Here is a 27,891-nt window from a genome sequence, read left to right as displayed (position 1 = left end):
TTTCTCTAATAATGCTCTATACCATTAAACAGCAATGCCACAAACCAACAGACTTGCAAGTTTTTTTAAGGAAGAACAAGTTCATGCCATTGCTTCTTCTTTGGGTCTTGTGGGAAGGCGTTTCCTGATGTTACCCTGGGTACTCCCAGCTCTGATTGCTCCCTCTCCCAGATCCTGCCCTGTGGAAGTCCCAAATGATACACTCGTGAGACCATAATCTTTAAGCTTGGGAAAATTATCCAGACTTGACTCACAGGCAGAATCAACCCCGAATCTCTCTGCCTTTGTTCACTTTGTTACATTTTGCTTTCCTTACATTTGTGTTCTCCCCTCAGGTAGAAGGAAGCAGTGCTGCCCACAGCCTGCTGAGTGTATGTGGGCAGCAGCAGGGGAGGAGAAGGCTCTGATGGAAGGTTTGCAGTTGGGATAGTGATAGTGGCACCAATGAGCAAGCTCTGGGGTGGCTGCAGTGCACACCTCAGAAGTTTGCCCATGTCACAGTAGTATCAGCTGTTTGTTCTGCACTAATTTAGGATGGAATCCTATGGAGGAGTTGGGCATGGAGAGCAAAGATTGCCATCAGCTGGGAGCTGTGAGATACAAGGAAGTTGTGTAGATACCGTGACTTTAAAGGGTTACATACTCAGCTGTTTTTAAGTTGAGGAAACTTGCTCATTCTCTGCCTACATTATGAGTCAAACTAGGATGCACATTTTCTTGAAATCCCTAAACCCTTCAGCCCGTGCATAACAGCCTCTTCTTGATGTGGTTTTCATAATTGATGTTTGGCTATTTCACAGTTGCTTCTCCCCATGGAATTTCTCTTTAAAATGCCCCATATTTCTTTTTAATTTTGACTGTGCATGGCAAGTTTATATTTCAAAAAAAATACTCAAGCATAATTTTTTGTAAAGCTAGGATATCATTAGGGTACTTTGGGGAGGGAACTGCTTATTGTTTGTGATGTCCCCTGAGAAGGTGGTAACTGAAGTCCTACATGTATTTCCCCTTCTTCTGCATGTGAATTTTCAGAAAGGTTTGTCAAGAGAGACAGCAGTATTTGCAAGTTGCCTGTGGATTAATGAAACATTTGGAAACGTGTGCATTATTTCCTGAGACTTATTTCTTTACACAGCAATGCTGATTGCTTATTCTGGGACTGACCAGACTTTTTTAAAACAAAAATAAGAAAAGAAAAGAACAGAAAACATGTATTTCAAAACCTGAAAGGGTCCCATTTCTTCACATAACAGAAACAAAATGACAATTATTTCAGTACTTAGTTGTACCTTTGAGATGTTTGCCCAGAGAGAACTCTATTTTTTATATATTTATACTTCTTCGAGAAAACCGTAATTGTCATATGTTTATATATACTTCCTTCTTTTTGTCCCCCTTTTCCGTGAAGGCTGTTTACACCAAAACAATATCTTTGTTTTCAGAGTTCATCTGCCCGCTGCTCCTTTTGCAGCTGAAGTCACAATACTCAGTCTGTGACATCACTGTTGGCTGCCGTGACAACGGAGAATTTTCACTCCAGGTGGAGAACATGCAGCAGCAGCAGCAGCCGCTCTGTCAAGAGCAGAGAGAATGTTTTTCTATCCATATTGCTAGTCATGGAGATGGAAGGGAAGGAAAAATCTGCAAGAAAACCCAGTGTAGACTTTCTGAGTGTGCTGCTTGTGGGGTGGGCACAGGTACTGGAAACTTTACCTTCCACAGGATTCCTTTTGAAATCAGTCAACAGCAGTTAACTACAGATTACACATTTGTAGAGAACTTGCTTTTCTAAAAGGGATAGTGCAGGAGAGGGGTTTAATTTAGATTAATGCATCACTTGGATACCTGAATTGTATCCGCAAGTTTTATGGAGTTTTTTTGCTTTTTTCTTCCACACAAATTCCCTTTCAAAACCCAAGGGCAGATGATTAATGCACTGTTCCTGCTAACGTTTACACATGTAGTGGGCTTTCAGTGCGTGAGTTGTCCTGATGAAGTCAGTTCAGACAATCCATGTGCTTAAACTCAGACACAGACACATGTGGCAGTAGTGTGAGGGTCTAGCCAGCAGTCCTAGGGGAGCAATTAAATAAAGATTTTATAGAATATTTTGTGAGGCAGACACTGTCTTGGAAGACACTTGTCACCTGGAAAAGCTGAAGTCTCTGGACTGAATCTGCCAGGAAAAGCAAACAGACTGGCCATAAACCTTTCCCCTGTGCTTTTGTGTGCCTAATTCATCTCATAGTTCACAGCCTTGCAGTTGCTGGTTGGAAGGTGAGGGGCATCTGTGTTTGGAGGACAGTGGCTTAAGAGATGACACCACAAGACCATTAAATAGCAGGGAGGAAAACAGGATGGAGAAATGGTCACTGTATCCACTGACTGTATTGCAATGACACAAGTGAAAAATACATGTACATCCAAAGTGTAGTCACAGGTTCATGGTATGAAATGGTATGCCTTGATGGCCCACAAGCATGGATGGAGCAGTCATCCACTCCCAAGGCTGTCCTGAAGGGCAGAGGCAGCATGCGACTCCCTCAGATGCACTTGTAGCATTATATCCATGCTTCTCTCATGGCTGTACCAAGGACTACAGGAAAACCTTAAACAGGAAAAGATACTCTTTTTAGTGCTGCATAACTTCCCGGCCAGTGTGAGAGAAGCAGCACCTCCAGCTGACTAAGTGCACTTGGAAATGTGCTTTCCAAATGACCCTGAGCAACTCTGCAACTGCATCCCTCAGTGACCAGTGAGCCTTTGCTACAGGCGTTTTCTCTCACTTCCAGCATCCTGGAAAACCCAGGCATTTGCTTGGTCAGGATCCACTTTTCCAGTGAGTCCTGTTGGTCCTGCTTTCCCGTGGCCCCCTGCTACAGCTCTGCTGAAGCATTTCTGACTTGTCACAAGTCAGGAGAGAGTATATTTTTCCAGGAAGCCTTGTAGTATAAGTTCACCAGCAGCCTCAGGAGAGTGCCTTTTACCTACATCTGTGTTTTGAGATGTCTTAGGATTGTTTGTTTGCTTGTTTATTTGTTTGTTTGTTTGCTTTAGCGCACGCTGGGTTGCTGTTGTGGCAGTCCATATGATTCATGTCTTGCACAGTCTGACAGGTTTATTGTAGCTCGAGCGTGCTGAGCTGCGCGCTGCGGCTGCTGCTCTGCTCGTGCTTGGTGCCAGGCCAGCCCGTGGGGCCAGGGCAGAGCTCTCTGAGAGCGCCAGCACCCAGAGAGTGATGTGTGTGGGAGGGCCACTCGAGCAAGCTGCTTGCCTGAGCTTTGGGAAGTGGAGAGGACATGAGAACACTTGCTTGGGCTTTATTTTTTTTTTAAAAACTCCTCCAGGAATAGCATGTTCTTTGGAGCAGGCAGAGCAGAAAGCAGGAGGGTCAGTTTTGGGATCTAGTGGTGCTGTCGGGATCCAGTTTCACATTTATTTTCTGTCTCTGCAGAGCATGGAATAAGTCAACATTTCAACAGCTTGGAGTTGCTACTACTGAGCCTCTAAAGGACTAAATAATACCGGGTTCTTATAACTCTGGGATCAAAACCCCATGCATTTTAGGTACTTTAATAGCTTCTGTATATTTTTATTTGAGTTTCACTTAAACCTGTTTTTTACACCAGTTTATACCAGTTATACCTGCTTCTGTCAAGTGTTACTCTGTCTTGTGGAGTTCATCATCCACTGATGCCCACCTGAACCTTTCAGCTCTTCTTTTTCCTTTTTTTTAGAGTGGTTTTTTTTTTTTTATATTTTTGGCAAAGAAAATAGGAGTGAAGGTGCAGAAGGGTGGGAGAAGAGGCACAGCGAGGTGAATACATCATGGCCTTGCTGAAACCCAGGGATGAGCTGGCAGGAAGAATGAAGACAAAACAGGAGTGACATCATTAGTTGGGAAATTTTGAACAGTTTCACAAAAACCTGTTTGGTGCCATTTTGCATGTAGTCCCTGAGCACCATTTGTTGGTGCTTGGCCAGGTGAAAGGAGTGTCATGGGAGCCTCCAGCCAGTGGATTTTCTAGGTGAGCCAAAGAGGGACCTGTCTGCTAATGTGCCACATGTGCTGTTCCTGTAACCCTCTGGTGCTTCAGGGTCCTCCATGCTTGGCTCAGCCCTGCAGCATGACAGCAAGCTGTGCAGGAGCAGGGTTCCCTGTGCAGCTGTGCAGTGCAACCCAGCCCCTACAAACTGGGGCTGTTTTTCCATGACGGCACAAAGAGAACAAATGTCCCGAATTTGATTGGTAAACTTTTGTAATCACCGTAAAAAACCTGCTTGGTAAATACATTTTCTCTGCCCAAAAGCAACTGCCCCACTCCTTTTTGTTCTGCAGATAATAGACATCAAAATGAAATATGGACCTGTGTTCTTGAAAGGTCACAGTTATTTGGTTGTCAGGGAGATTGCATATCAAAATAGGTCTTGTTAAGATTTGATGACACGCTAGAGGAATTGAATGAATTGGAACTTTGGTTCATACAAGTTGGAAAATGAGCTAGGAATATCTCATGATCTGGAAGATGGAGATGGCCATCCCTTTTTCCTAATGCCTCTGGAATGAGGAAACTAGATGCAGAAGGGCTTTGTGTCAGGTGCAGGACCAGAAGCTGTAGAATCATTAAAGCTGGAAAAGACTTCTAAGATCCTTGAATCCAGCCTGTGACTGATATCACCATGCCAACTAAACCATAGCACTGAGTGCCATTCCAGTAGTTTCCTGAATGCTCCTAGGGATTGTGACTCCACCACTTGCCTGGGCAGCCCATTCTAATGCTTAACCATCCTTTCAGGGAAAACATTCTTCCTGATGTCCAGCCTGAACCTGCCCTGGCACAACTTGAGGCCATTTTCTCTTGTCCTGTCGCTGGTTGACTGGGAGCAGAGACTGACCCCCTCCTAATGTGCTATAATTTCCTTTCAGGTAGTTGTAGTGAGTAATGAGGTTAACCCTGAGCCTTTTCTTCTCCAGACTAAACAACCCCAGCTCCCTCAGCTGGTCCTCATAGGACTTACTCTCCAGACCCTTCACCTTCTCTGCACATGCTGCACCTCACTATCTTTGTTCTAGTGAGGTGCAGGATTTGAGGTGCACCCTCACCAATGTCAAGCACCGAGGGACAGGAGCTGCCCTGGTCCTGCTGGCCACTCTGTTGCTGATCTGGATGCCACTGGCCTTCTTGGCCACCTAGAGCCACTGCTGGCTCTTGTTCAGCTGCCACTCAAGCAGCACTCCCAGGTCCTTTTCCACTGGGCTACGTTCTGGCCATGTTGGTCTGCTCTTGTTTGCATTGTCCTGGTTTCATTTAAGGCATTCTTCTGCCTGGTTCAAAGTAGCAGCTCATAGTGTCCCTGATCTCCAGCCCTTTCTGCCTCATGCATGGTGGGTTGCTAGGGGTGCTGCCGTCATTCACATTTTAGTTGAGGATGTGATGACCACACATTTTGTATTGCTTTCCAAGATTTGGCTGGATGACTCAGCTGATCCTCTGGTGACTCATTTCAGTCTCCCATGAGCCCAGGAAGGACTAAAGAGGGAAGTGGGGCTATTTTCAGATATGAAAAATGACCAAAACCAAGGACTGTGTCTGCAAAGTAGTACTGCAAACATCGAATTAATTGGGCAGTTATACTGGGTGTAAACTTGCTGCTTCCCACTGAAACTTTCCACAGTTATTGTGCTTCTGCTGAATCTATTTTTCAGCCTCTTCTTACTTCTCATCCATACGGATTTGGAAAGCTTTTAGTGAGTTTTGAGTACATAAGGTCTGATGAAAGTACATAGGACTTTTTAGTACTAAATTCCCCTGTCTGTTTTCTTTTGTTTTGCGTTTTTTAATGGCAGTTTCCCCCTTTCATTTGCTGGGAGTGTCACAGTTTTTCTAGCAAAAGCCATAGGCCCACCCCAGGCCATTTTACTCCCTAGTCATTCCTGTGACTATGGCAAAGCTAAGATGCCCAGCGTTCTCCTGGACCTCCTGAAAGCTCTTGTGATTTCACCACAAGTTGTTACTCATCTGGTTTTTTTCCTGGAACCTGTGGAAACAGTGGTATATTTGCTCCTTGTGAGAAGATCATACAGAGCTTATTTTCCCAGAAACTCTTCTTTCCCCCATGATTCAGTTTGGCCAGACTTCCTTGCATCAGTAGTCAAAACCCATAGGTGTGACTGTGGACAGCCTGGCTGCAACATCACCGACAAATTGGTGATTCTGAGCTCATTGTCCCACTGCTTCTGAGCTGAATCCTTTCATTTCATTGCGTAGGAAAAGGAAGGAATTGAATGTTCTGAGTCGAAAGCACATGGCTGCAAAACAGTTGTAGTAGTGCCAAAAAGATGCTTCTGAAGAGGTTGGGCAAGTGGCTGCATGCTGCTGGAAGCGCAGAGTGACACGTCAGTTCTTAAATGTAGCATCAGGAATGAGAAGAAGGCTTGACAGCCCCTTTAGCTGCTTTGTCATCTGCAGCCATCTCTCCTTTCTGCTGTGGATTTTTGGTTCTGCAGGTTTGGTTTCAGCAGGAGTGCTGCACAGCAGGTGCTCATGGTCAGCACTTGAACAGGGCCTGAGGTTGCTCTGGTGCCTGGGTCTCTGCAGGGCTCCGTGCAGGGTCTTGAAAGCACTGAGTGACCTGGAGCAAAGTTACACCAAGGGAGGGTTTATTGTCCAGGCTGGCTGTGGGGTGCCCACTGCAGAAGGCATGTGGCCTGTGTCATAGTGGATCTCCACATTTAGCTTCACTCCTTTTCTGTCATGCTCTAATTTTGACAGCGCAAGAAGCCCAGCAGCCATGGTGTTAAGCACTGCAAGGCTGAGTAAATAAATATGTCAATAAATAATCATATCCTGCACAAAAGAGAAACCTGGGGGAGAGACTGGTGGCAGCCAGGGAGTTCTGCTGATACAGGTGAAGATTTTTATTGTTTTGTTTCTCTTAATGACTTCCCTTGGACTGATTTCTTTTCTTCTAGAGCTTTGAGGGGGAGTAGGCTGTTAGTGCTCTCCCTGAGTTTCTTTATCACACACAAGGGCCTTATATCCTCCTTTCTCAAGTAGATAGCCTTTCCTGAGCTTCTGGATGTTTACTCGTGAAGGCTCTGAAATCCTTTATGTAGTTTATCCTCGTGCCTAAATCGGGGGGTTTTTCTGTGTAAGCAAGAGCTTTGTACATCACCTAGACTGTCCTTCCTTGGCCAGACAGGCCTCTTCTCTGCACACTGATCTGTCCCATTAGACCTTGCTTAAAAATGAAGTTGCTGTGAAGACAGTGGGAGACCAGGTGTGCACCAGCCCCAGCAGTGGGGCAGGCAGGTGTCCAGAGGCACTTCTGTGGGATTGCTTGGGGTAGCATCACTCATTTCTTTTGGAGATCATGAGATTCATTGCCTTCATGGGTCATCTGGCTGTGCTAGTGTTTACATGTCTATGTGTGCCTGAGTGTGACCATATGCTTTGTATGACAGAGGTCAGTACAACCCCAAATACAGCAAACACAACCATTGGTTCCCACAGATAAACCTTCCAACACAGTGTTCTCACGGAGGCTGCAGCAGCTCTTTATCACTGTGTCTCACACGAGAGCCACTCACTAGTCTCAAAGGTGAATGGGCCAGGAGAGACAGTTGTTTTGGGGAGAAATTAGTCCACATCCCAATCCTGCACCCTGTGTCTCCATGGTGATTTTTGCTTTGGGCCAGCTGGCTCAGTCCTACTGCGCCTGTTCTGGTTCCAGCTCACAGCCCATTTCACATCATGCATTTCTGGGTTTATAGTCCTACTTTGGAATGAAAACCAAAAGCCACAGGTGACAGCAAGAAAAGGTTTCTGACTTGTTTGGCCATAACTTTGGGGATCTTTTCTTAGCCCTAAAGTCTGGAAAATGGTGAGAAATGCTTAAGGTGTTTCTTTGAGGAACTGAGGGCTTTTGTCTGTACAGGTCAGGTTATTTACAAAATTGTTGCAACTCCTTAAACTGGAGGCCAGGTGATTGACCTGCGCTACCCTTTCTCTTCATTTCCTAAAACATCCCACACCCTCAATGTTTGAGAGTACTGTAGGGCCTGTGTTTGGTCTTACTTGAAGGTGGTACGTGGCTGTCAGGAGGTCAACAAATCAGTCTGTCTCAATTTTCTGTTTTGGCAGAGCTGTGCCCAGCTTCCCCACGTTTCTCCTTGCATCTTCATCTTTCTTTACAGGCCAGACCCTGTGTATTCCATCCAGGGGCTTGTTTCTCTCCGTCAGGTCTGTATCCTGATGGAAATCAAATGAAGGAAGGGACCTTTTGAATAGGCAAACTGATGTTTTTAGCCCAGCTAGAGCTTGGTCTGAGTTCCAGAATTCATAAGCAAAGCAGGGGCTGAATGTCATGCAGTGGCCTCTTTGCAAATAAAACAGTTAAGAAAAAATCCAGTGGGAGTGAGAGGCTCAGCCAGAGACTCCAGTGAGCCTTGCCCATGTCTTGCCTTCACAAGTAGTGTTGTTTCTAACAAGTAAGGTATGCGAGGTGCCAGGCATTCCCTGTGGTTTCACCACACTTGCAGGCCAGCTGGAGTCGTTGACATTATAAAGTTAATATTTACAGGTGGAAAGTCATCCAGGTGGGGAGACAGCCATCGTGGAAAAAGCCAAAATATCCTTTCCACTAGGCAGTTGTGGGAAGCCACAAATGTGCCAGTGCTGTGTGGGTGAAGGGGGGCAAGCGCAGCAGCAAAGGAAAACTGATTCATTTTGGTCCCTTTTTGAGAGGCCTTGGTACCCTTTCCCAGGAACTGAGATAATGGAGGGCCAGGTAGGATGGCCAGTGGAGTCTGGGGTCGGGAAGGCTGAGAAAGTCCTCTCTTTCCCCTGTAGAATGGGGTACTGTGGTCAACCCCTGTGTGGGAGATGAGCAGCAGTGACTTGAGCCATGCTGCCTTGAAAGCAGAGCCATGCCAAGGTCGTCCTTCTTTCAGTTCTGCTTTCAGGATGTAACTCTGTTAGCAGGTAGCAATCAGAGATGGCGCTTGATGGAATCTAGAGGCTCCTGCCTTACAGACCTGTTTGGAGGTTAAATGTAGGGATCCAGATGTTAGGCTGGACTACAAGGCAAACTGTGACCAGTTTCACATTTACTGCAGAGATTGTCTGGTGCAGTTCTACAGAGGGAGCTTTGGGTGCTGGACGAGTGCCGTGGTGACTGTTTGTTCCACTTTGTGATGGTGGAGGACAGATGGCAAGGAGGAAGGTGCCCTGAACACATATGGTGTTGCCAAAGAGTCCAACCTGGCCCATTGATGTGAGTAACTGCTTTTGGACTCATCTGGCTCCATTTTGATTTCAGGATAAGGAAACATTCCTTGGTAGCTTGCTTTCCCCACCTCCTCTGGCTGTACCCAGTGCTTCAGGAGCTCATTCAAGCATGGCATTATAGGAGCCTCATCATGTCATGCCTCATTTTGAGTGGTGCTGTGGGTGTTGCCGCAGTCTTCAGCTCTTTAAACAGATGTGGTGCTGCTCGTGGGTTCCCCAGCAGCCTGCAGCACAGCCCCAGCCAAGCATTCCACACTTGCCTCAGCTCTGCTGGGCCTCTCTCCAAGAAATCTGAACGAGGGATTTCTTCAGCAAAGCATTTGTTAGACATCCTTCAGTGTCCTCCAAAGATAAAGCTTCAAAGCAGGGTTTCTGTCAATCCCACCTGTCTGATCTCGTCTTTTTCTTTCTTTCTTTCTCATCCCATCTCTGACTCCCAAGGAGACTTTCTTCTCCTCTGAGACTCTTGGGAGTACCGATCATTTGGTTGTAAAACTTCTCTCTGACTTTACTGACACCCGCTTTCCTAAAATGTCTTTTTGCTTACATTGTGCAGAGGTTCCTTCATATGCTCATGCAGACCTTGGAGGCTTTCAGGTGCTGCCCCTGCCTCCATCTTTATTGTCACCACCTCATTTTGTTCTTGGGACTCCAGAAGTCCTGTTGCTCAGCAAGGTACCTCTGGCAGGGCTATGATCTGCCTTCTCAAGCCCCAGAGACCCAACACGGGCACCTCAGACTCCCAGGTTTCTCACTTTATGTCTGGAGAGCACTTTGATGTCTTGGTTGGGTGTTTGCAGTCCCATTTTGTGATTTCTGTAGAGGTGACAGCTTTGACAGACATGGTGAAGGGTGTTTGCTCACTGGGGTCTGGCTCTGCTTTGTCGAGGCTGTAGACTATTAAATTGTATTCACTTGCTGTCTTCATCTGCTTTCCATGCAGTAACACTGAGGTGTCCTGAAGAGAAGTTTTGCACTATTCCAGCTGTGCTGAGTTTTCCCATAAGAAGGTATCTAGGGGTTATATTTCAGCTCTGGGGTTATCTTTCAGCTCAGGGGACTGGACTGCTGGACCTTCTCACCCCAAGACCTAGAAATTGGTGTCAGGTCCAGTTACTGTAGCATCTACAGGGAAGTGATGGGGCAGCCTCTGGTGAGGTATATTTAACCTGTGTTCTCAGGTGTTGCATAGTTAATTGGCTATAATGTGAAACATAAACTAGTCATGTGATTAACTGAGGAAATCTGTAATATCTCTTGTCATTACTGCAGTTCATTCCAGTGGGAGGTGGAGGTGACCCTGAAAGAATCTTGCACTGAGGTGTAATAAAGTATTCAAATGTAAATGTGTGTGTTTGTCCCTGAGATTTTGCTTCATGTGCCTAAAACCAGGGATATGTCAGAGGAACCCACAGCTTGTTATTCAGACTCATCTGCCCCTGAGCCCACCCCAAAAGGATGAGTAAGAATTGTAATGTTTCTAAATTACAGCTAAGAAAGCTTTCAGTAGCCAGAAGACAATTTGTCCTGGAGTTAAGGAGTTAAAGGGAGAGTGAGGAAGGGCATAAAGATAGTTTGTGAGCAAAACCAGCAGTATCTTGAGCCACATGCCAAAATAACCTGATCAGGCCACGATAGGGAGTAACTGCCTACACCACCTCCATGCTCAAGAGTACTAAGTCCTGGTTGATAATTTTCATCGTACCTATAAAGGAAAGTAATGATGTGCAGAATGAAAAGGAGGCAGGGTTGTTGATGCTGTAAATGCAGGAGGGGGATATGTAGGAGGGCAGTTGGGGTGTCAGGGAGATAAGGGATTTGAAGGTGATGATGATGAGAGTGCCCTGGCCGTGGCACTAGAGGGATGTACTTTTTGGGTGGGGATGAGAGGGAAGGAGATGGATGCTTGGCTTTGTCCATTTGGCTTTGTTTATGGCTACTCTGTGCATTGGGGAGTCTTGCTCTTTCATTTGGCCATAAGACATGGATCAAACATGGCAGGTTGGAGCTGTGTGAATCCAGGTCTGGAGCAGTGCAGGGGACGTGCTCTGTCACATCTTACATCTTTGAGCACTGCTGTGCACTACATTTAGAAAACTACTAATTAGGCTGAGACAGTTTTACTAGCAGGACAGGAAAAGCAGAACAGGAAGGCAGGGAAATTTTCACCTGGAATGAAGGCCCCCTTGACATCTTAGGCTCACCAGGAACAGGAAGGAGCTGAGGCTGCTGAAGTCTGAGCTCTGCTTTGAGATTTTCTCCAAACATTCGGCAGCACAAGGGAAAGAATTTGTATAGCCTCCAGGGACATAAATTTTCAGGAGGTTCTGAGAGTGCAGTGGTGTTGGGGACAATGCCTCAAAAGGAGCCACACAGGGGCCACTGTGAAGAAGGGTGCTGTGCTTGAGACATGGCTGTTTTGAGGGTGCAATGCATTAGCCATACCTGGCAGATCCCCTTTTCGTTGCCTTCTCAGCCTGGGCGTGTATATAGGTTTGCAGGCTTGTGCCTCTCTGGGGAGAAGTAGAAGATACTTATTTCAGTGTTGTCTTGTGAGCATCATTTATATGCTGAACACACGCCGTGTGCTTTCTACAGTATTTTTCAAGCAGGCACTGTCGTTCTGGCAGCAGCCAGGAAGCAGCCTCTGGTTACAGAGCACTGGCAGCTCTGCAGGTACTGCAGAAGGTCTGACTTCCTTCTTAGTACAGGGCACCGGCTCGGTCTCCTGCCACCTCAAAGAACACACTTAAAAATCAGCAGTAAGTGCTAGGAGTAAACCAGAAGAAAACATCAGAGACTTTCAAACTGTTCCTTCTTTAGTCCCCAAAGTGTATTTTTTGCCCTTTGGGGTGACGTGGGTGGATAGGGAGCTTTGCCTCATTTGCTTTCCTGAAACCTGTTAGAAGTACAAGTGGGGCGGCTGCGTGATTTGTGTGTGCATGCAGAAGAGGGCCATCTGAATTGTAAATAGCACCTGCTAAATTATTATTAAGTGAAAGCTGACGTGGGAGGAGTTCTCAGGAACAAAAAACCTCAAGTCTTTAAATAAAAGTCATTCCAGCTGTTTTAACACTGTCCCCTGGCTGCACCCTACCTACTTCAGCTCATGGAGATGATATGAGGAGTTATGTGAGTCATAGCAAGGACAGGGAAGGCCCCATTAAATCCAGTTACTATCAGTTTTGTGAGAGCTTTAAATGACTACACTAAACTCATTATTAAAGAAAGGAACTATCAATTTTATTTAATGCATGGTGCCCAACCCTGATTCTGCTCCCAGCCCAGAGATTCACCGTGCTCAGGGGTGATATAAAACTTGGACTTACACTCTTCAGGACATCTCTTTAGCTGTTGTTGCATCCTGGCTTCATCCTGGCTGGCTAATAGAGGTCTGCCTTGCACTCATGCCAGGGCAGGGACCAGCTCAGTTGGAATTGCCACTTGGCTTAATCCAGCCAAAGCTTTTGGTGGTGTAGGTAGGGCTGCTGAGCTGGGCTTCAGGTGGGCAGGAATGCTCAGTGGGTGAAGCTGCTCATGCCCTCATGCTCATGTCCTCACTCCCTCCACTCCTTAAGCATTGGCAGAGTGCAAAAAGATGAGGAGCCAGGTGCCAGCCTTGGGCATTCCATGCAAAATGGAGAAAGGTGACTGCTTGGATCTTCCTGCAGAGAAGGGAAGTGATATGAGAGGTCCAGCCTTGCACAGGAGGTTTCTTGTCAGACCTGTGAATGGGGGGTTAAGAGAACATTTCCCAGGTGAAACATCCCATTTTCCATCCGCAGCTTATGGTCCCTCTGTCTTTCCAAGACCCCAGGAGCAAGAATGCTCCCCGGGGGCATTCCCACTGTCTCTGAGATGTTGTTGCCACTGGGCTTGGCTGGCATGGATCACCCCTTTACTGCTGGCTTGTTTCCTCGTGGGTGTTGTGGCAAGCTGTTGTCAGCCTGTGTAATCAAAAGGCTGAAGGTGTAAATCATATTACAGGCTGTAATGAGGAATTTGATTCCTGTAACAAAACCATCCAACTTTTATTCACATTTATTACTATTCCTGCTATTTCCATGGAGCAGAAATCCATTTTGAAAGAAACAACATGCCAACAGCACAGTTTTATTGTGTCCTCAGGAAATTTAGGATTGTGTTTTTCTCGCATTAACTGCACAGGAAAATTTGCAATAAAAATTACTTTTCTGCAGAAGCCGCCTTTTCCCATCACCAAGCTGTCAATCAGCCTGTAATTTCTTGGTATCGGACTGTGCTGAAGAACTCACTGAGTTATTTTCCTTAGAATGCATGCCCTTATAACCTCAAACACGAGAAAATAATTTTGGATGTAAGGAAGAAGATTTCATAGTTCTTTTTTTAGAGAAAAAGAAAAAACCTTTTCTGTGATGAGATGTAACCTCTGAGGAGGGCAGCACTGGCAGCAGAAGAGTCCAAAGTCCTCGCTTTATCCACAGAAGCACTGCTTCTTTCATCCCCTCCATTTTTTGGGGTGAGTCAGTGTTTATCCCCTGTTCCTGTCCTCTGCTGAGGCTGCCAGCAGTGTTTCAGGGACAGCAAGGGGCTGGTTGTTGATGTGGAAAGCAGTCCCTAACAACAACTCGTTTCACCAAAGGGCGCAGGCAGCCATCTGACATTGACAATGTTGAGTGACTGCTGACCTTGTTTTTAGCGTCAGCTGATATCAAGTGGAGCCCTGCCAGTTTGCACCAGTTGAAAGCCTGTCCCTTAATGGTGGCGATTATCCTGATTTTTACAGTGGCGCTGAGAAAGTTGCAGCTGCTGTGCTTCACATCCTTGACTTTAATTTGCTATGCCTCAGCCTTTTGGTGTTATCTTTAGAGGAGAGTGCGAGAAGAACGTCTCTCCTTGTTCTGCGTCAGTCATTTTTTCCCTTTTCATTTTCTATGAAGAGAGATTGCTCAAGCACGCCGTGGAATGAAAGCCATAAAACTATAAATTACACCTCTGCTAGGTCCACAATATGTTACCAATTACATCTGCCATATTATTTGCGTCCAGGGGGAAAACATACATCAAACCACCCCCTCTCTCCAGGCAGGTCAGTACTGTACTAGAAGGAACACCGTGATTCTTCTTAATCAGTGGAAAAACAAACACGGTTTTGGCTCACTCACACACGATCTTTGTGTCCAGGATGACAAGCTGAGTAGCACTGCTGTGGTTCTCTGAGCTCACAGCCCACCACATGCCTGGCATTTGTGGCAGCATCGTTGCCCTGTGGAAGGAGAGAGTAGAGAAGGTACTTCTCTAGCAGGGCAAGGAGCTGGAGGGTGTCTGAGCCTCCAGTTGCAGGGTCCTTGGGAATTGCTGCCCAGGAGGTTGGGGCAGTAATGGAGTTAAAAGGAACTACAGTAAACAATCATAAATCCACTTGGAGACAGGGGCCATGTCTGCAGAGGGCAGCATGATATGGTTTGCAGGGCTTCCTTGCTAGACTGGGATCAGTGGGGTTTTGTGTGCTGCATTAAAGCCCAGGTGAGGGTTTCCCCCTGTGTCCTGAAGGGGTTTTCTTCTGCATCTGCACTGTCCTCAGAAATTCATCACTGCGGAAGGGGTGAAGGCAGGGGTGTGAAGCAAAGTGGAGAGATTGTCTGTTACTTCTGAGCAGTTACTCTTGGTAGGTTTCGGCTCACCACAGCACCCCTCTCCTGAGCCACTCCTGGCCTTTGGGCTGTTGGGAATTAAGTGGAAAAAGAGAGTTGGGTGTGTTTAGATCTGTTAACTTAACTACTGAGCTTTGTGAGTGTGGAGTGACATTCACATTTTTCTATATGAGTAAGTTTATGCATGCATGTGTGTGAGTGTGTCTGTGTACACGAGCTCCAGAAAATCTTCTGAAGAGGAACATGGACTAGTGAAGTATGAGGAGGCCAAGTCAGATACTGTCATGCCTCCACACGAAGAAGTCATCCATGTGCACTGCAGAGTTTGTTGTGGCTTTGTTACTGAAGCATTCATTCAGATTTTAACTGCTTTAAGTTGCAAACAAGTCAAGGTTATGTTTGTGCTTAATAATTCAACAATGGTGCCAGCTCAGCATGTTGTCTTTTTCTTCCCTAGTCATTCTGGTTTATTAAAAAGAAACACTGATGACAGATAGAAGGGTGAAGGAGGCTGTGCCTTTCTGCTCTAACTCTGCCGGGTGCTGATTCCTTCCTCATAAGTCCCCATGGATTTTTGTTCTTCACAAAATGTTTGCCCCAGCAGTACTATCCCCACTCTGGGGAGGGAAAGCTGGCAGCAAGTCAGGACTTAGCTGTCCCCTTCTCCGTGCACCACATCTTTTCTTCTCTGAATAGGCACATTTTCTGTTTCAGTGGAATATTACTCAGAATCCTTCAGTAAGTCTGTCTCAGTGATGCATTATTTTCACTTTAGTTATGAGGTTGTGGGGTGGTTTTTTGGTGGTCTGGGTTTTTTAAAAAAGATTTAGAAGATTAACTCTTCTGAAACCAAATAAGCTTGCATTAAAATAGGTTTTTGTCTTTCCTGTAAAAATAAAGCTATATTAGGAGCTAATTCTGCCACATGCTAATGTGTATGTTGCTTCATAAACAATGCTGTTCATTTCCAGGGGATCTACTTCCCGATGATGGTATTGTCACTGTGAATAAGAATAGATGAACAAAACTTTATAAATCTGGGAGCACTGACAGCACACAGTGAAGCTCATGTTGTGTAACTCCCATCTCCAGTCCTGAGCACAGACTAGCATTGTGCACAATTCCCACTCACAGAGTTGGCAAGGAATCTGAAACATCATCTTCTTCTGTTCTGGCTCCTCAACTTTATCTGTGCACCTCCATTTGCTCACAGCGTATCATCTCCTGGCCCCATCTTCACTCTGTGCAGGCCAGAAGCTACACAGTGGTTTTATGGGTGTAAGTGGAGGGCTTAAGTCAGATCCACCAAACTGCTTAGGATTGGATGAGCCTGAGGATTTGAGATTTGGCTTCTGTAGTCAGAATCCTTTGCAGTATTTGACATGAGTTCTTCCAGAGAGCTAGATATATTCCTGGAGACAATGGGAATAAGAGTCTCTTAAGCAGAGGAGGTAAAAATAACATGCACATTCCTGTTATTAAAAATGAAAAGGGGGAGAGCAAGAGAACAGAAACCTTGAATGTTGTTAGTATAGTTCAATCTGGGGTAAGGATTTCTTTTAGAGCATAATATTTTACTTGTGTCAAATACATATTTCTGGAAGAACTTGCTTTTTGTGTGTGTGCATGTAATGTATCTGAAGCCTGTATCCCCTTTCCCTTTCCTGCCACTGAGCAAATGAAAAAAGCTGGGGAAGGCATCTTGACACAGTGGTTTCACTCTGATGTTGTATTGCAGGTATGGCCTCGCATGTGCAAGTTTTCTCTCCTCATACCCTTCAGTCAAGTGCCTTCTGTAGCGTGAAGAAACTGAAAGTGGAGCCGAGTTCGAACTGGGATATGACTGGGTACGGCACACACAGCAAAGTCTACAACCAGGGCAAGAACGTGCAGTCCTCCCAAGCAGCCGCCGCAGCAGCCGTCAACGCCTCCCTCCAGATCCCCAACCCCAGCATCCCTTACGAGCAGACCATCATCTTCCCAGCAAGCACGGGGCACATCGTGGTCACATCTGCCAACAGCACTTCTGGTGTGGTTGCGGTGTCTGGGCAAACGCTGGGCGGGCCACACAACCTGATGCGTCGCAGCACTGTGAGCCTTCTGGACACCTACCAAAAATGTGGACTTAAGCGCAAGAGTGAGGAGATTGAGAACACAAGCAGCGTGCAGATTATCGAGGAGCATCCACCAATGATTCAGAACAATGCCAGTGGGGCCACTGTAGCCACCGCCACCACCTCCACGGCCACTTCCAAAAACAGTGGCTCCAACAGTGAAGGGGATTACCAGCTGGTGCAACATGAGGTGCTCTGTTCCATGACCAACACGTATGAAGTGTTAGAGTTTCTTGGCCGTGGAACCTTCGGACAAGTAGTCAAATGCTGGAAACGTGGCACTAATGAGATTGTGGCTATCAAGATCCTAAAAAACCATCCTTCTTATGCCCGGCAAGGCCAGATTGAAGTGAGCATCCTGGCTCGGCTGAGCACGGAAAGCGCGGATGACTACAACTTTGTCCGTGCTTATGAATGCTTCCAGCACAAGAATCACACATGCCTGGTATTTGAAATGTTGGAGCAGAACCTCTATGATTTCTTAAAACAAAATAAATTCAGTCCCTTGCCCCTTAAGTACATTCGACCAATTCTCCAGCAGGTAGCAACTGCCCTAATGAAGCTGAAAAGCCTGGGACTGATTCATGCTGATCTCAAACCAGAGAACATCATGCTGGTAGACCCATCCCGACAGCCATATAGGGTCAAGGTCATAGACTTTGGTTCAGCTAGCCATGTGTCTAAGGCTGTGTGTTCTACTTACCTTCAATCCAGATACTACAGGTAAGAGACTGGGCTCATGTGACACTACTAGGAGAAGTATTTTACCTATGGGAGTTTTCTTACATTCATTTAAATGAATGAGATTCATCCTTTAATTCTAAACAGAGATGGCTCTTAGAATACCTTGTTGATGATAACAGAAAATGATGTCCTAACCTCTTGGAGTTTACTTGCATTGAAAACCATTGTAAGTTTGTAACTAATCATAAAGTGTTGCAAAAATAGAGTTTGCCAGTTGCAGTTTAGAAAGTCTGTTCACTTCCATCAGGCTGTTCTCTCTGCAACTGTTTCCAGAAGAGGGGATGTCCACATTTCCATTCCAAGTCAATGGATGTAGGTTCTTGGTTTCAGGATTACTTTAACCTAAACAGTCTCAAGTGTGTCTTCCAGTCAGTCCTCATATATGAAACCAGGCACTTAACAAGGGTAAGGTTGGCCCACAGGAAAACTGTATGGATGCAGAAGATGGTTTGTCAAAGATTAGTTTTCACACAGGCTCTGAGTCAATGGGAGTCTTCTGGCTGGCCCTTGTCAGCTCTCCTCCAGGCAAGTATTGCCTGTGATTTGGTGTTGGAGTGAGGACCTGTTGTTGTCTGTTGATTCCCACTCACAGTGCTTTGTTACGTGCTAGGATGGAGCTGTGACCTCAGCACAGGTGTGCCTGAAGTGAAGTGTGTGAGCCAGGTATATTCCTCTTCATCCTGTTGAACAGTTTCATCAGAGTGGTCTCTTTTCATAACCCCTGGAAGGGCAGGGAATTTGAAGGGAATTTGTCTTTAAAAACAGCTGAATTTAGAAATGTTCAGACCACATTTTTGTCATTGTACTTCTGTGAAACAGGGGCAAAGAGAGAAAATCCGATCCTCCTTCATGATGGATGTAATGAAAATCAGTCCTGGCAGCATCCACAGCTCATCAGATGAGTTCCAAAATAGCAGGGTCGTTGATCTGTTTGTAAATAGAGAAGAAATCTGTCTTATACATGGTGAGGACTGGGGTTGAAAAACCAACATGAGTTGATAACAGACTCTTTTCCTACTTCATTAATTTCACAGTGGCAAAGCCTACCTGAACTCTGAGCTTGGAGAGGGTTAATTTTCACAGGAACAGGAACTTTGACAGTGTAGCACTGCAGCAGCTGATCTTTATCTGCTTGTCCTTTGCTCTGAAGGAGGCCAGGAAAAAAATCCCCAGCCTTAGTTTATACCTTAGAAGAGGCTTATTAAATAAGATATTCTTCCTGATGACAGTCCCATCCTCCAGGAGAGACATGTTTCTGTGGTAAATATGCAAAAGCTTTTAGAGTTGCAATTACCTGACAGACTAGGAAAAAAAAAAGAAAGATAATACAGGCATTTTGTTGTTGAGTTACCTGTGATTCTGTGTTAGCAGCATAGGTCCCTAGCTGAAAGACAGAAGGGGCAGCCAAAATGAAATATGTGACAGAAAGCAGAAATGAAAAAGAAAAATGGTTCATTCTCAGTGACAAACAAGGAATATTTTTGTGGCAGTCTCTGGGGAGGAAAAGGCTTCATAAAATTTGCTTTTTATATTTTAAATGTTATTCCTGCCCAGTCTGAAGACGGAGCTTGATAGATAGTAAGTTCCGTCTGTCTAATTCCTCCCTTGTTTTCCATGCCTGAATTGGTGGGAGGAGGGGAAAAGGGGCAGCAGCTCACCAGGAAAAAAAAAGAAAAATCTCATTGGGTTGAATTGCATCAGCAGGGGGCTGCTGATTAAGCTAAATTCAAGTCATGAGGAAAATTTATGTTCTTCATTTTCTGATGGGGAAAATACAGCACAGAGTAGAGACCCCTTCCACTCTAAAATGAAAGAACATTCATGCTAGGGGAAACACTGGGCTTTATAAAGATTTCATGTGTCTTCCATTTAATTTACACTTGTTCTGCTTGCTAGAGTATAAAAGACAAGGGGATGACTTCAAGAAATGGAACATTGAAGTTGTATGTGAAGGAAAAGCTTCCTCAGACTAGTGAAGTCTTTCAGACTCTAAGCAGTCATGCTAAAGGAGTGACAGAAGCCCTGTTTCCATGCATTTAAGGAAAGATGGAGCAGAGCACAGGGGACTATAAAGTAGAGGCTGAATCTCAGCTGGAGGTTTTTTATCATGGACTTTCACAAGCAAATTCCTAAGCTGTCTCCATATTTTATTAACAGCTTGATTTTTCTTTTTCCTATCACTGCTTTTGAGAATGTGATGGCCAAATCCTTTGAAGGATTGAAAGGTGTGTGGGATCCTGCTCCTTCTCAGAGCAATGTAAGGCCTTTCCTCTTCATGTGAATGATAGGCCCACTTTCTTCTCCCTACCGTGGAAGACAAAATGTCTTTAAACTAACTGCATTTTCTTGACCTGAATCTGCATAACCCAGCATAAACAAGAGAGCCCCATGGCTGCTTGCATGGGTGATTTGCCATTGCTGCTGTGTAACGTGCTCTGAAGATGAACAGGGTCCCTGGTCCAGTTTCTTGTAGGAAGAATGGTGGGCACATTGCTCTTGTGCTGCTGGCACTGCTTAGGGGCTCTCAAACCTTTGGGCCCACCCACCTTTGGGTGCCCCAAACCCAGAACTGTTTCTGTCCCACCAGGGATGTTTCTAAGCAAATGTGCTCTGGAAGGATGGTAATGGTATTGAGGTGACAGAGTGGGATGAAAAATATAAAAAATGGGATCAAAATGTCTTTAGTCCAGCAGAATTTAGCTCCCAACCCTCTTAAGAGGATCCAGCCTCCTCCAAGCTAGATCTGCTGCCACAAGTACTACTCAGATGTTTCTCCCTCGTTCCTGACTGTAGGGAGCCCGTGGGAGGCAGATCATGACAGCCTGAGGTGGGCTTTGCAGGAACTGCCCCGCTGCCAAGAATGCCTCTGGGAGGGCAGTGCTGTTGTGTCTCCAGTGCCTGCTGCAGGCCCCAAGAGAAGGGAATGAACCCCAGCAGGGTCACACCACGGGCCCTGCCTGACGCGACAAAGGACATCACAGCCACAGTCGGTGGTCAGAGCTGTCATCTAAAAGGGGGAGTGCTGTGAAGAGGATCATCCTCCTACTGCCCACCCATCTTCAGCCTGTGGTGCAAAACTTGCTGTGGTGCAAAGTGTTTCTCTTGTGGCATCCTTTGTCAGTTTGTGCAGGACCTCACTGGTGGCCATCCAAATTCCTAAGTCCCTTACTTGGGAGAGGGGTCCCAGCCTGTCCCCCTGGTCACCATAGTCCTTCATCTTGTCCCTCACCATCAGCTGTGTCAACCTGGGCCTGATCACTGACCCTTCGGGGAGGTTTGTGGTGATGCAGCCATGGTCTGGAGGTGCCTGAAGGAAAAGGTGAGGAACTGAAGCTGATGATGGAAGCCTGCTCTGCCCAGCTCAGAGTTCAGGAGCAGGGCTGTGCACTTGGCAGTTTTAGCCAGACATGCTTAAGCTAGAAATGAAACCCTGTTCACAGAGTAATGGATCAAAAAGCTGCGATTAAAAAAAAAAAAAAAAGCTATGATCAAAAAGATCACAGGGTATCTTCCTGGGATTTTATTTTGGTTCTTTTCATGCTGCAGTTGGAAGGGGAGATCACTGAGGTAGTTTCTATGATCTCCCTTTTGCACAGGGTCAGAGGAATGAATGCCCAGAGAGATCCCTTCTGGGTTGATCAGCTATGTATGACCAGCTTCCTGGGAGGACTCATGTCCTGAGAAATACAGGGCTCAGGCTGCAACACAGCTTTGTCAGAGCCGCCATTCATGCACCCAGGTGGAAGAAGGGGTTTAGCCCTCAGGGAGACTGGGGTGGTGGAGGTGGTAGAGGGAGAGTTGAAGTCTTATTCCCTTGTTGGAACAAGAGCACTTCCCTATCATGGGGTGGCAGTGTGGGGGTGATGGGACAAGTTGGGCTGCTCATGGGAGCACTACCAGTTTTGTCAGCTTGCCCTCTTGGCTTTTCTTTGCTGTTCAGCTGAAACAGCTGCTGTGTTGGCACCTCGGGGATGACAGTGTTTTGCTAATTAATGGTGTAATCACCTTATGAGAGTTAAGTCTTTCAGAATTTGCAAAATATTGCAGATATAAAATAACTGCTGTCACCTCTTCACTATTAGCGAATAAAGTCAGGTTTGGTTCCTTGTTTTCAAAAGGCTTTTGGTATGTGGCTTGTCTGGCTTGGGTTGAGATGTCTGCTTTGTAGGTAAGTGGCCTTTGATGAAATGTTTGGATAACAGAGAATGAAGCTGAGTACCAGTTTGAAGAGGTGTTTATCAGTCTGGTTTCAGACACTGCAAGAAAATATGCATGCATGAAGGCTACGTGCATGTTGTCAACCACCCATACAGAGTGTGCAGTGAGGCTGTGTGCAGGCGTGGTTTTCTGCATGCTTAGCTGGTCCTGAGGGACGCAGGGGGTTAAACTGGGGCCCTCTTGCCACACATGGACATTGTGCCATGACAGGTATTGGTCTTTCAGCCGTGCTGACAGGAAGCCAAAGCAAGGTAGATTTCTGAGCAAAGTCACAGCCTGTTCCCCATTGTGTGACTCACAAATGTGTCATTCTGGTCAAAACTGCCCTTTAAATGAGGCAGTTGTAATGACACAGGGATGGGCTGTGCTTTTTTGTTTGCTCACTGAATTGGCATCTGCTATGTCCTTGTATAACACATTTATTTCAATGCACTTATATTTCAAAATCTTCTGCCATTCCGGACTTGCAAAAACATCTCTATCTCAGATTTGACTGTGTTTGCAGCTGTGGGAGCCACATTGTTCTGCCAGTCTGTTTCACTCCTACCTGCAACATTCACTGCTTTACTGACTCTGCCTCTCCAAGGTAGACAGCAGGATGGTTTGAGGAGGAAAGTTTCCTGTGGGGACTGGAGTGAAACCACAAAGTCCATTGCTGAAGTCTAAGCTCAATTTCACTTGGTGACGATCATCCCTGGTAGGACTGCAGACTTGCAAAACTGGCAGTACATTGCAGAAGACTTTGTGAGGAAAGCAGACTTCAAGCTACACTATTTTAAGCAGTTGTTAATTTCTTTCCCAAAGACCCTTGGAACTCTGTTTTTTTTCAGAATCAAAATTCAACAGGATTTTTTTTTTCAAAACCAACATCAGGATTAATTAAATCTCAGCTTTATCGTGCCCAGACTACCAAGTCTTGGAAAGCAAGAGACATTTAGCTGAAAGCTTTTGGCTTTGACCCACCTTTGGGATGGTCAGGCCAAGTTGGTTTTTGGTTTTACAGACCTCAAGCAAAGATAGTTCTTTGCTAAGTTCCTTTGTGTGTAAGACACCTCAGAGAAGAGGTGAGAAACCAACATTGTGCTCATGATGCATCAAACTGGAGATCCACTGTGTCTGTACTCCCTACCTGGGGTCTAATTTAAAACAGAAAAACCTGTATTTCAGCCTAAACAATCTTCTCAGACTAGACCCTCCCTGGTGTTTTCTCTGCTGTAACCTTCTTACTATTTCCATAAGTATGTTTTATTTTGCTCTGAGCAGACAGGCCAGCTCCTCCTTTATGTTCTCAAAGCTGGTGATGTGCCCCTTTCCCTGTGCTGGCACAGCACCTTCCTGCCCAGCTCCAGCTCCAGCTCCCTGCTCCGAGAGGAGCCCTGTGTCCCTGTGTGGAGTCAGAAAGGCTGTCTGTCACAGGAGGGCTCTGTTTATTTATTAACCAAGGGAATCAAATACACCCAGTTACGTGCCTCTGGGCCCAAGAAGATTTGTAACAAAGGTCTATTTGCAAGGAATCTGACAGGGAGTCTTTCCCCAGCAAAGAGAAGGCTTTGGTAGACCAGGGAAGGGAGAAGCCTCATGCTGTTTCCTTTTACCTCATCTGCATCCGAGAAGTGGAAAATCAAATATCACAACTGAGCCAATCCCTTCAGTCCCCTCTCCTCTCTCTGGAAACAGCTCCTGTGTGGCAAAGATGGGGCACTGACAGTCATTACTCCTGCAGATCTCAGTTTTGTCTTGGTGGCTGGAAAGGAAGGAAGATATCAATTCATTAAGGGTGTTTTGGATCAGAGATGAGAATGTGAGCAGCAGCCAGAGGCAGGTACCAGGGTTGGAAGCACTGCTCTGCCATCAGCTGGTGCTGCCCCTCGGGTGAGCAGCTCTGGTTCTGGTGTAAAAGAGCAAACAAAACTTGAGGAGAAAAGGGTAAATGTAATTTTCCCAAGGCTGCTGCAGCTTTTAAACTCATGAGTGATCCCCACAAAGGGAAAGGCAGTCCTCTGGATTTAAGCAGCCCCATTCACCCTCAGGGGCACTGCCCACAGCCCAGGCAGTGCTGTGCAGGCAGGGAACAGAAGCAGGAGCAGAGCCATGGTGGTGTGGCTGCTGACCAGAGCTCAGCAGTGACCCACCAGCTCTGACACAGGTCCTGCCCAAACTAGGGTTACTCACCTCATCCTTCTCCACATCACCTCCAGAGGGACATGATTTTAGAGCTGTGCTCCCCTTTCCCTCCACCCCCTCTACTCCACAACTGACCCATTTAAGCAAACCTTCCCTCTGTGACCATTTGCACCACCCAGTGCCACACAGTCCCACGCCTGGGGCTGACCTCCCCAAAAGCAATACCTTACAGTTTGGAAACAAATAACACTTCACACGGGGTAAGAAGGAGCTCCCATGTGCTTTCTTTCAGGACCTGCAGGGAGGAGGCAGTGTGCAAATACACTTCATCCCAGTCTGTGTGCTACCACCTGAAGTCATCTGGGAACTCTTAACATGAACATCACAAATCTTCTTCTTTTAAACCCAGCACAGAATCCTAAACTAATCTCTACCTTCTTTAACTTGCTCTCAGAGTAGTTTCAGTAACATTGTGAGGATCAGGGAGTGGCTTGGAAGTCACACTTTCCTCACTTGTAGGTTGGCTACAGGTGTTGGGTTTATGGGTTTTTTGGTGGTTTTTTTCCTTTCTTCTTCTGCTACTGTTTCTCTCTCATCACCACTAAAACAAGCCTGTCACAGGATTTCCTGCTGTCTATTTTTCTTCTCTTAAGCTTTATAAGCACACTAAGTCCTGTTAAGGCAGCAGCCTGGTGAAATGATGTGAAAAATCAAGGTCACTCTTGTATTTACTGTACCAGGGCAAGCCTGAAACAGGTACAAATAGCCAGATTGTTTTACTTAAAAAGAACCATTTACCTATAAGAAATCAAAATCCTCCTATTGAGCTATTGGCTGTAGCACTTCAGACTCCATCTCTGTAGTGTATAAAAGACACACAGTGTTTTGGTAAAGATACCTGTGCTCAGCTCTGGGGCTGGGATGTGACCAAGCTCGGTATGATGACAAGCAGCTGCAGTGACAATGTGAGTGAAGGTACAACTCACAGGGCTACAAAGAGCCAGCTGCATTCAGAGCCACCTGTTTGCCCGGGTATGAAAAGCATAAAGCTTGGTCTCTGCTTCTAGCTGCTTAATTCAGTGGTTTTGTGTTTGCCCTCCTTCCTCTCCTCCCACTCAAGTCACTTCCTCACCAAGTGCAAAGGAAGCAGAGCAGGGAGAGGGTGCTCTTCCTTTCAGCTCCAATGACAAAACAGCAGCAGCAGCTGATAGGAGCAGTGGTGTGGTGACCACAGATGTTACTCCAGCAATAGGTGACCAGGGAAGGAGAGTGCACTGCAGTCACACTCATACACTAGTAGTATTTTCTATGTCTTCCTACACTTATTTCAATGTGTATTTGGGTCAGGGCAGTAGCTGGCCAAGGGCAGAGGTGGCTGCTGAGAAGCAAAATGAGGTGAGGGTCTGTTGGGATGAGATCGGTGCTCCAATTGTGAAAATAAAAGAATTATGAGCAGTGAGATTCCTCATCCTCTCCTGAGTATGAAAAAGCATTAACAACACAGTTTGCACAGGATTTCAGGGATACTTTGCTCAAGTACCGTGTATTTAAATCCTATCAGGTTTTTACCTCCCCCTGTACATTTGCTCAGTGCAGGCAAGAGATGTAAATGTAACATGGAGGAAGCTTAACGTGGATGCCTGTGCATTCATTAGGTTCACAAGTTTTAGGCCCCAGCACAACAGTGCTGGAAAGCTGTATTACACTGAAGAGCATTTTCTGGTTAGAAAGTATTTCTGCTCTGCTGCTTGTATAGCAGTGAGGTTAGGAAAGTGACTGGCGTTGGTTTATAAATGAATGAGTCTTTGCCAGAGGAGAAAAATTACCTGAAGATGTGACATTTACTATGGGGTTATACATTCCCCAGCTTCAGACCCCTGCATGGCATGGCTCCAGTTCCCAGTTTCTATCTTCTCAAACCATTTGCTGCACTGATGTCTCAAATTAGCCTAAGCTCATGTAAAGGCACCTTGCTCTCAGGTGAGGGTTCAGTAGCTACCTCCTTCTCCAGGTCATGCTGGGGAAAAGGAGTAACTCTAAAGCAGCTGAGAGTGGTTATCTTGTTTGAAAAACACTAATCTTGTGGTCTGATTTAAGCTAAGTTATAGCCACAGCTGTTACCTGTTTAAGAGAGATGGTCAAGGAAATGTCCTTTGCCTTTTAGGCCAAATCATACAAGAGTTATTATTTGGTGCTTTACAAGGAAAAAAGAAATGCAGAAGAGAGGCGTCCATACAAATATATATATATATATATATATATATATACACACACACACACACAATGAGAGATTCACAGTTCTAAGAGGAAGAAGTAAAAAGGGAGAGGCTCTAGGAACTGAGAGAGGGGAAGGGCAGAGGAGGAATCCCCTTACAGACCATGGTTACCTGGAAGTTGCTGTTTGCCGTATAAGGAAAGGTGTGGGAGGAAAGAAGATGAAGTTTCACCCTTGCTATTTGGAGACTTCAAGGCCAGAGATAGCTAATTTCCAATCAGCACAGCATCCCTCTCCTGCAATGGGCTGGAAGGTAATCTGTGAGTCCCTGAGTGGCAGCTTGACCTTTTCCTTTGCTTATTGAAGGACAAAGGTAATTGCAGACATTGTTTTACCTGCACAGGCATGAGTCATTTTGCTTTACCTTTAATTTTTTGTTTTAACTTTGTTTTGCCTTTGTGACTGCATGGGACAGTAGCTGGATGGACATCCAGGTTCTGTCCCTGCTTCTGCTGCTGCCAGGGAGTAGCAGACTTCTACCCACTACCAAACCTAACATTTGTCTCTAAAGGCTTCTGCTCAGGGAGAGAGGCAGAGTAGAAGTGGTGGGATTGATCTGAATGTAACTGAAGCGACTCCAAATTGAAAATTCTGTAGTTCAAAGGGTTGGGTTAACTCCTTGTCATTATTTTGGTTTTTGTCAACCACTGCCATTTGTAGCTGATTTTAAGCAGAATTTCTCAAAATCAACTATAATACCCCAGGCCTGCTAAGACATGAAAAGTGCCAAAAGTTTTATACTGTCATGACTGAATTTCTACCTTTGTGAGAGGCTTGGGGCAGTTGTCAGGTAACTCTGGTGACTTACACAGCTTCAAGGACGTCACCAGCTGAAGCCTTTTGAGGATAAGGAGAATTGTGTGTTCTAGCAGCTGATGCTTGTGGTCACATAGGGGCAGACAAGGAGAAGTTAGCAGTGTTTCAGTTGACATCAGGAGGAGCTGCACTGCACTGAGTTGTAACTACACACGGGATGGCTGGGTGGCTTGTGGTGATACTGCCGAGCAACACCATGCGTTCTGCCTGTGCACTCCAGTCTGGATGTGTCTGTGCCACTTACCTTGTGCTCTTCTCCTGGAATGCTGTGCTTGCTGAAGCAGGGCTGTGTTTACAGCACCTCATGCACAAACATTTTTGTGGCTGAGGCCCTTGAACAAAAGGGTAGTAGGGTATAACAGTACATATGACAATGAGGGGTAGCACGTGTGCTAACGTGACAGCTGGCGTGCAGAAGGAAAGCTGATGGCCTTTTTTTGATTCGCCAGGGTAAAAATTTGTGTTTCCAATAGTTGCTTCCATGCACAGCTTTGCACTCAAAGTCTGGGAGGGGATAGGGGAAAAGGAGCATCTGATGAGTTAAGAAAAGTTTCAATATATTTAGTTTTAAGAGTGTTGTACTTGCCAGTGGGAGTCTGCAAACAGAGAATAGTCATCCAAGAGGAAAATGCAGTATTTCTCTGATGCTCGCAGAAGTATTAAGAGGGGCAGATGAA

General features: G+C 45.8%; 1 protein-coding gene and 2 long non-coding RNA genes across 4 annotated transcripts in view; 1 reads left to right on the top strand and 2 right to left on the bottom strand.

Annotated features, from left to right (window-relative positions):
• The window catches only part of HIPK2 (homeodomain interacting protein kinase 2), a 126,228-nt gene that overhangs the window by 25,384 nt on the left and 72,953 nt on the right, over positions 1–27,891 (top strand). For both annotated transcript variants that reach the window (XM_064420986.1, XM_064420987.1), the window contains exon 2: positions 16,662–17,760. In XM_064420986.1, the coding sequence (XP_064277056.1) occupies positions 16,662–17,760 (1,099 nt within the window). The remainder of the gene's footprint in view (positions 1–16,661; positions 17,761–27,891) is intronic.
• LOC135301396 (uncharacterized) lies at positions 51–549 on the bottom strand. The gene is made up of 2 exons (XR_010363162.1): positions 317–549; positions 51–179 (listed from the first exon to the last, which is right to left on the bottom strand). It is a non-coding gene; the product is annotated as an uncharacterized LOC135301396 (long non-coding RNA).
• Positions 21,851–26,769, bottom strand: LOC135300946 (uncharacterized). The gene is made up of 3 exons (XR_010362695.1): positions 26,511–26,769; positions 24,349–24,418; positions 21,851–23,743 (listed from the first exon to the last, which is right to left on the bottom strand). It is a non-coding gene; the product is annotated as an uncharacterized LOC135300946 (long non-coding RNA).

This window comes from Passer domesticus, chromosome 5 (genome assembly GCF_036417665.1).
Source record: "Passer domesticus isolate bPasDom1 chromosome 5, bPasDom1.hap1, whole genome shotgun sequence".
NCBI classification, from domain to species: Eukaryota; Metazoa; Chordata; class Aves; order Passeriformes; family Passeridae; genus Passer; species Passer domesticus.
The sequence above is the reverse complement of the archived record's forward strand: the minus strand, read 5'-3'. Positions and strand labels throughout refer to the sequence as shown.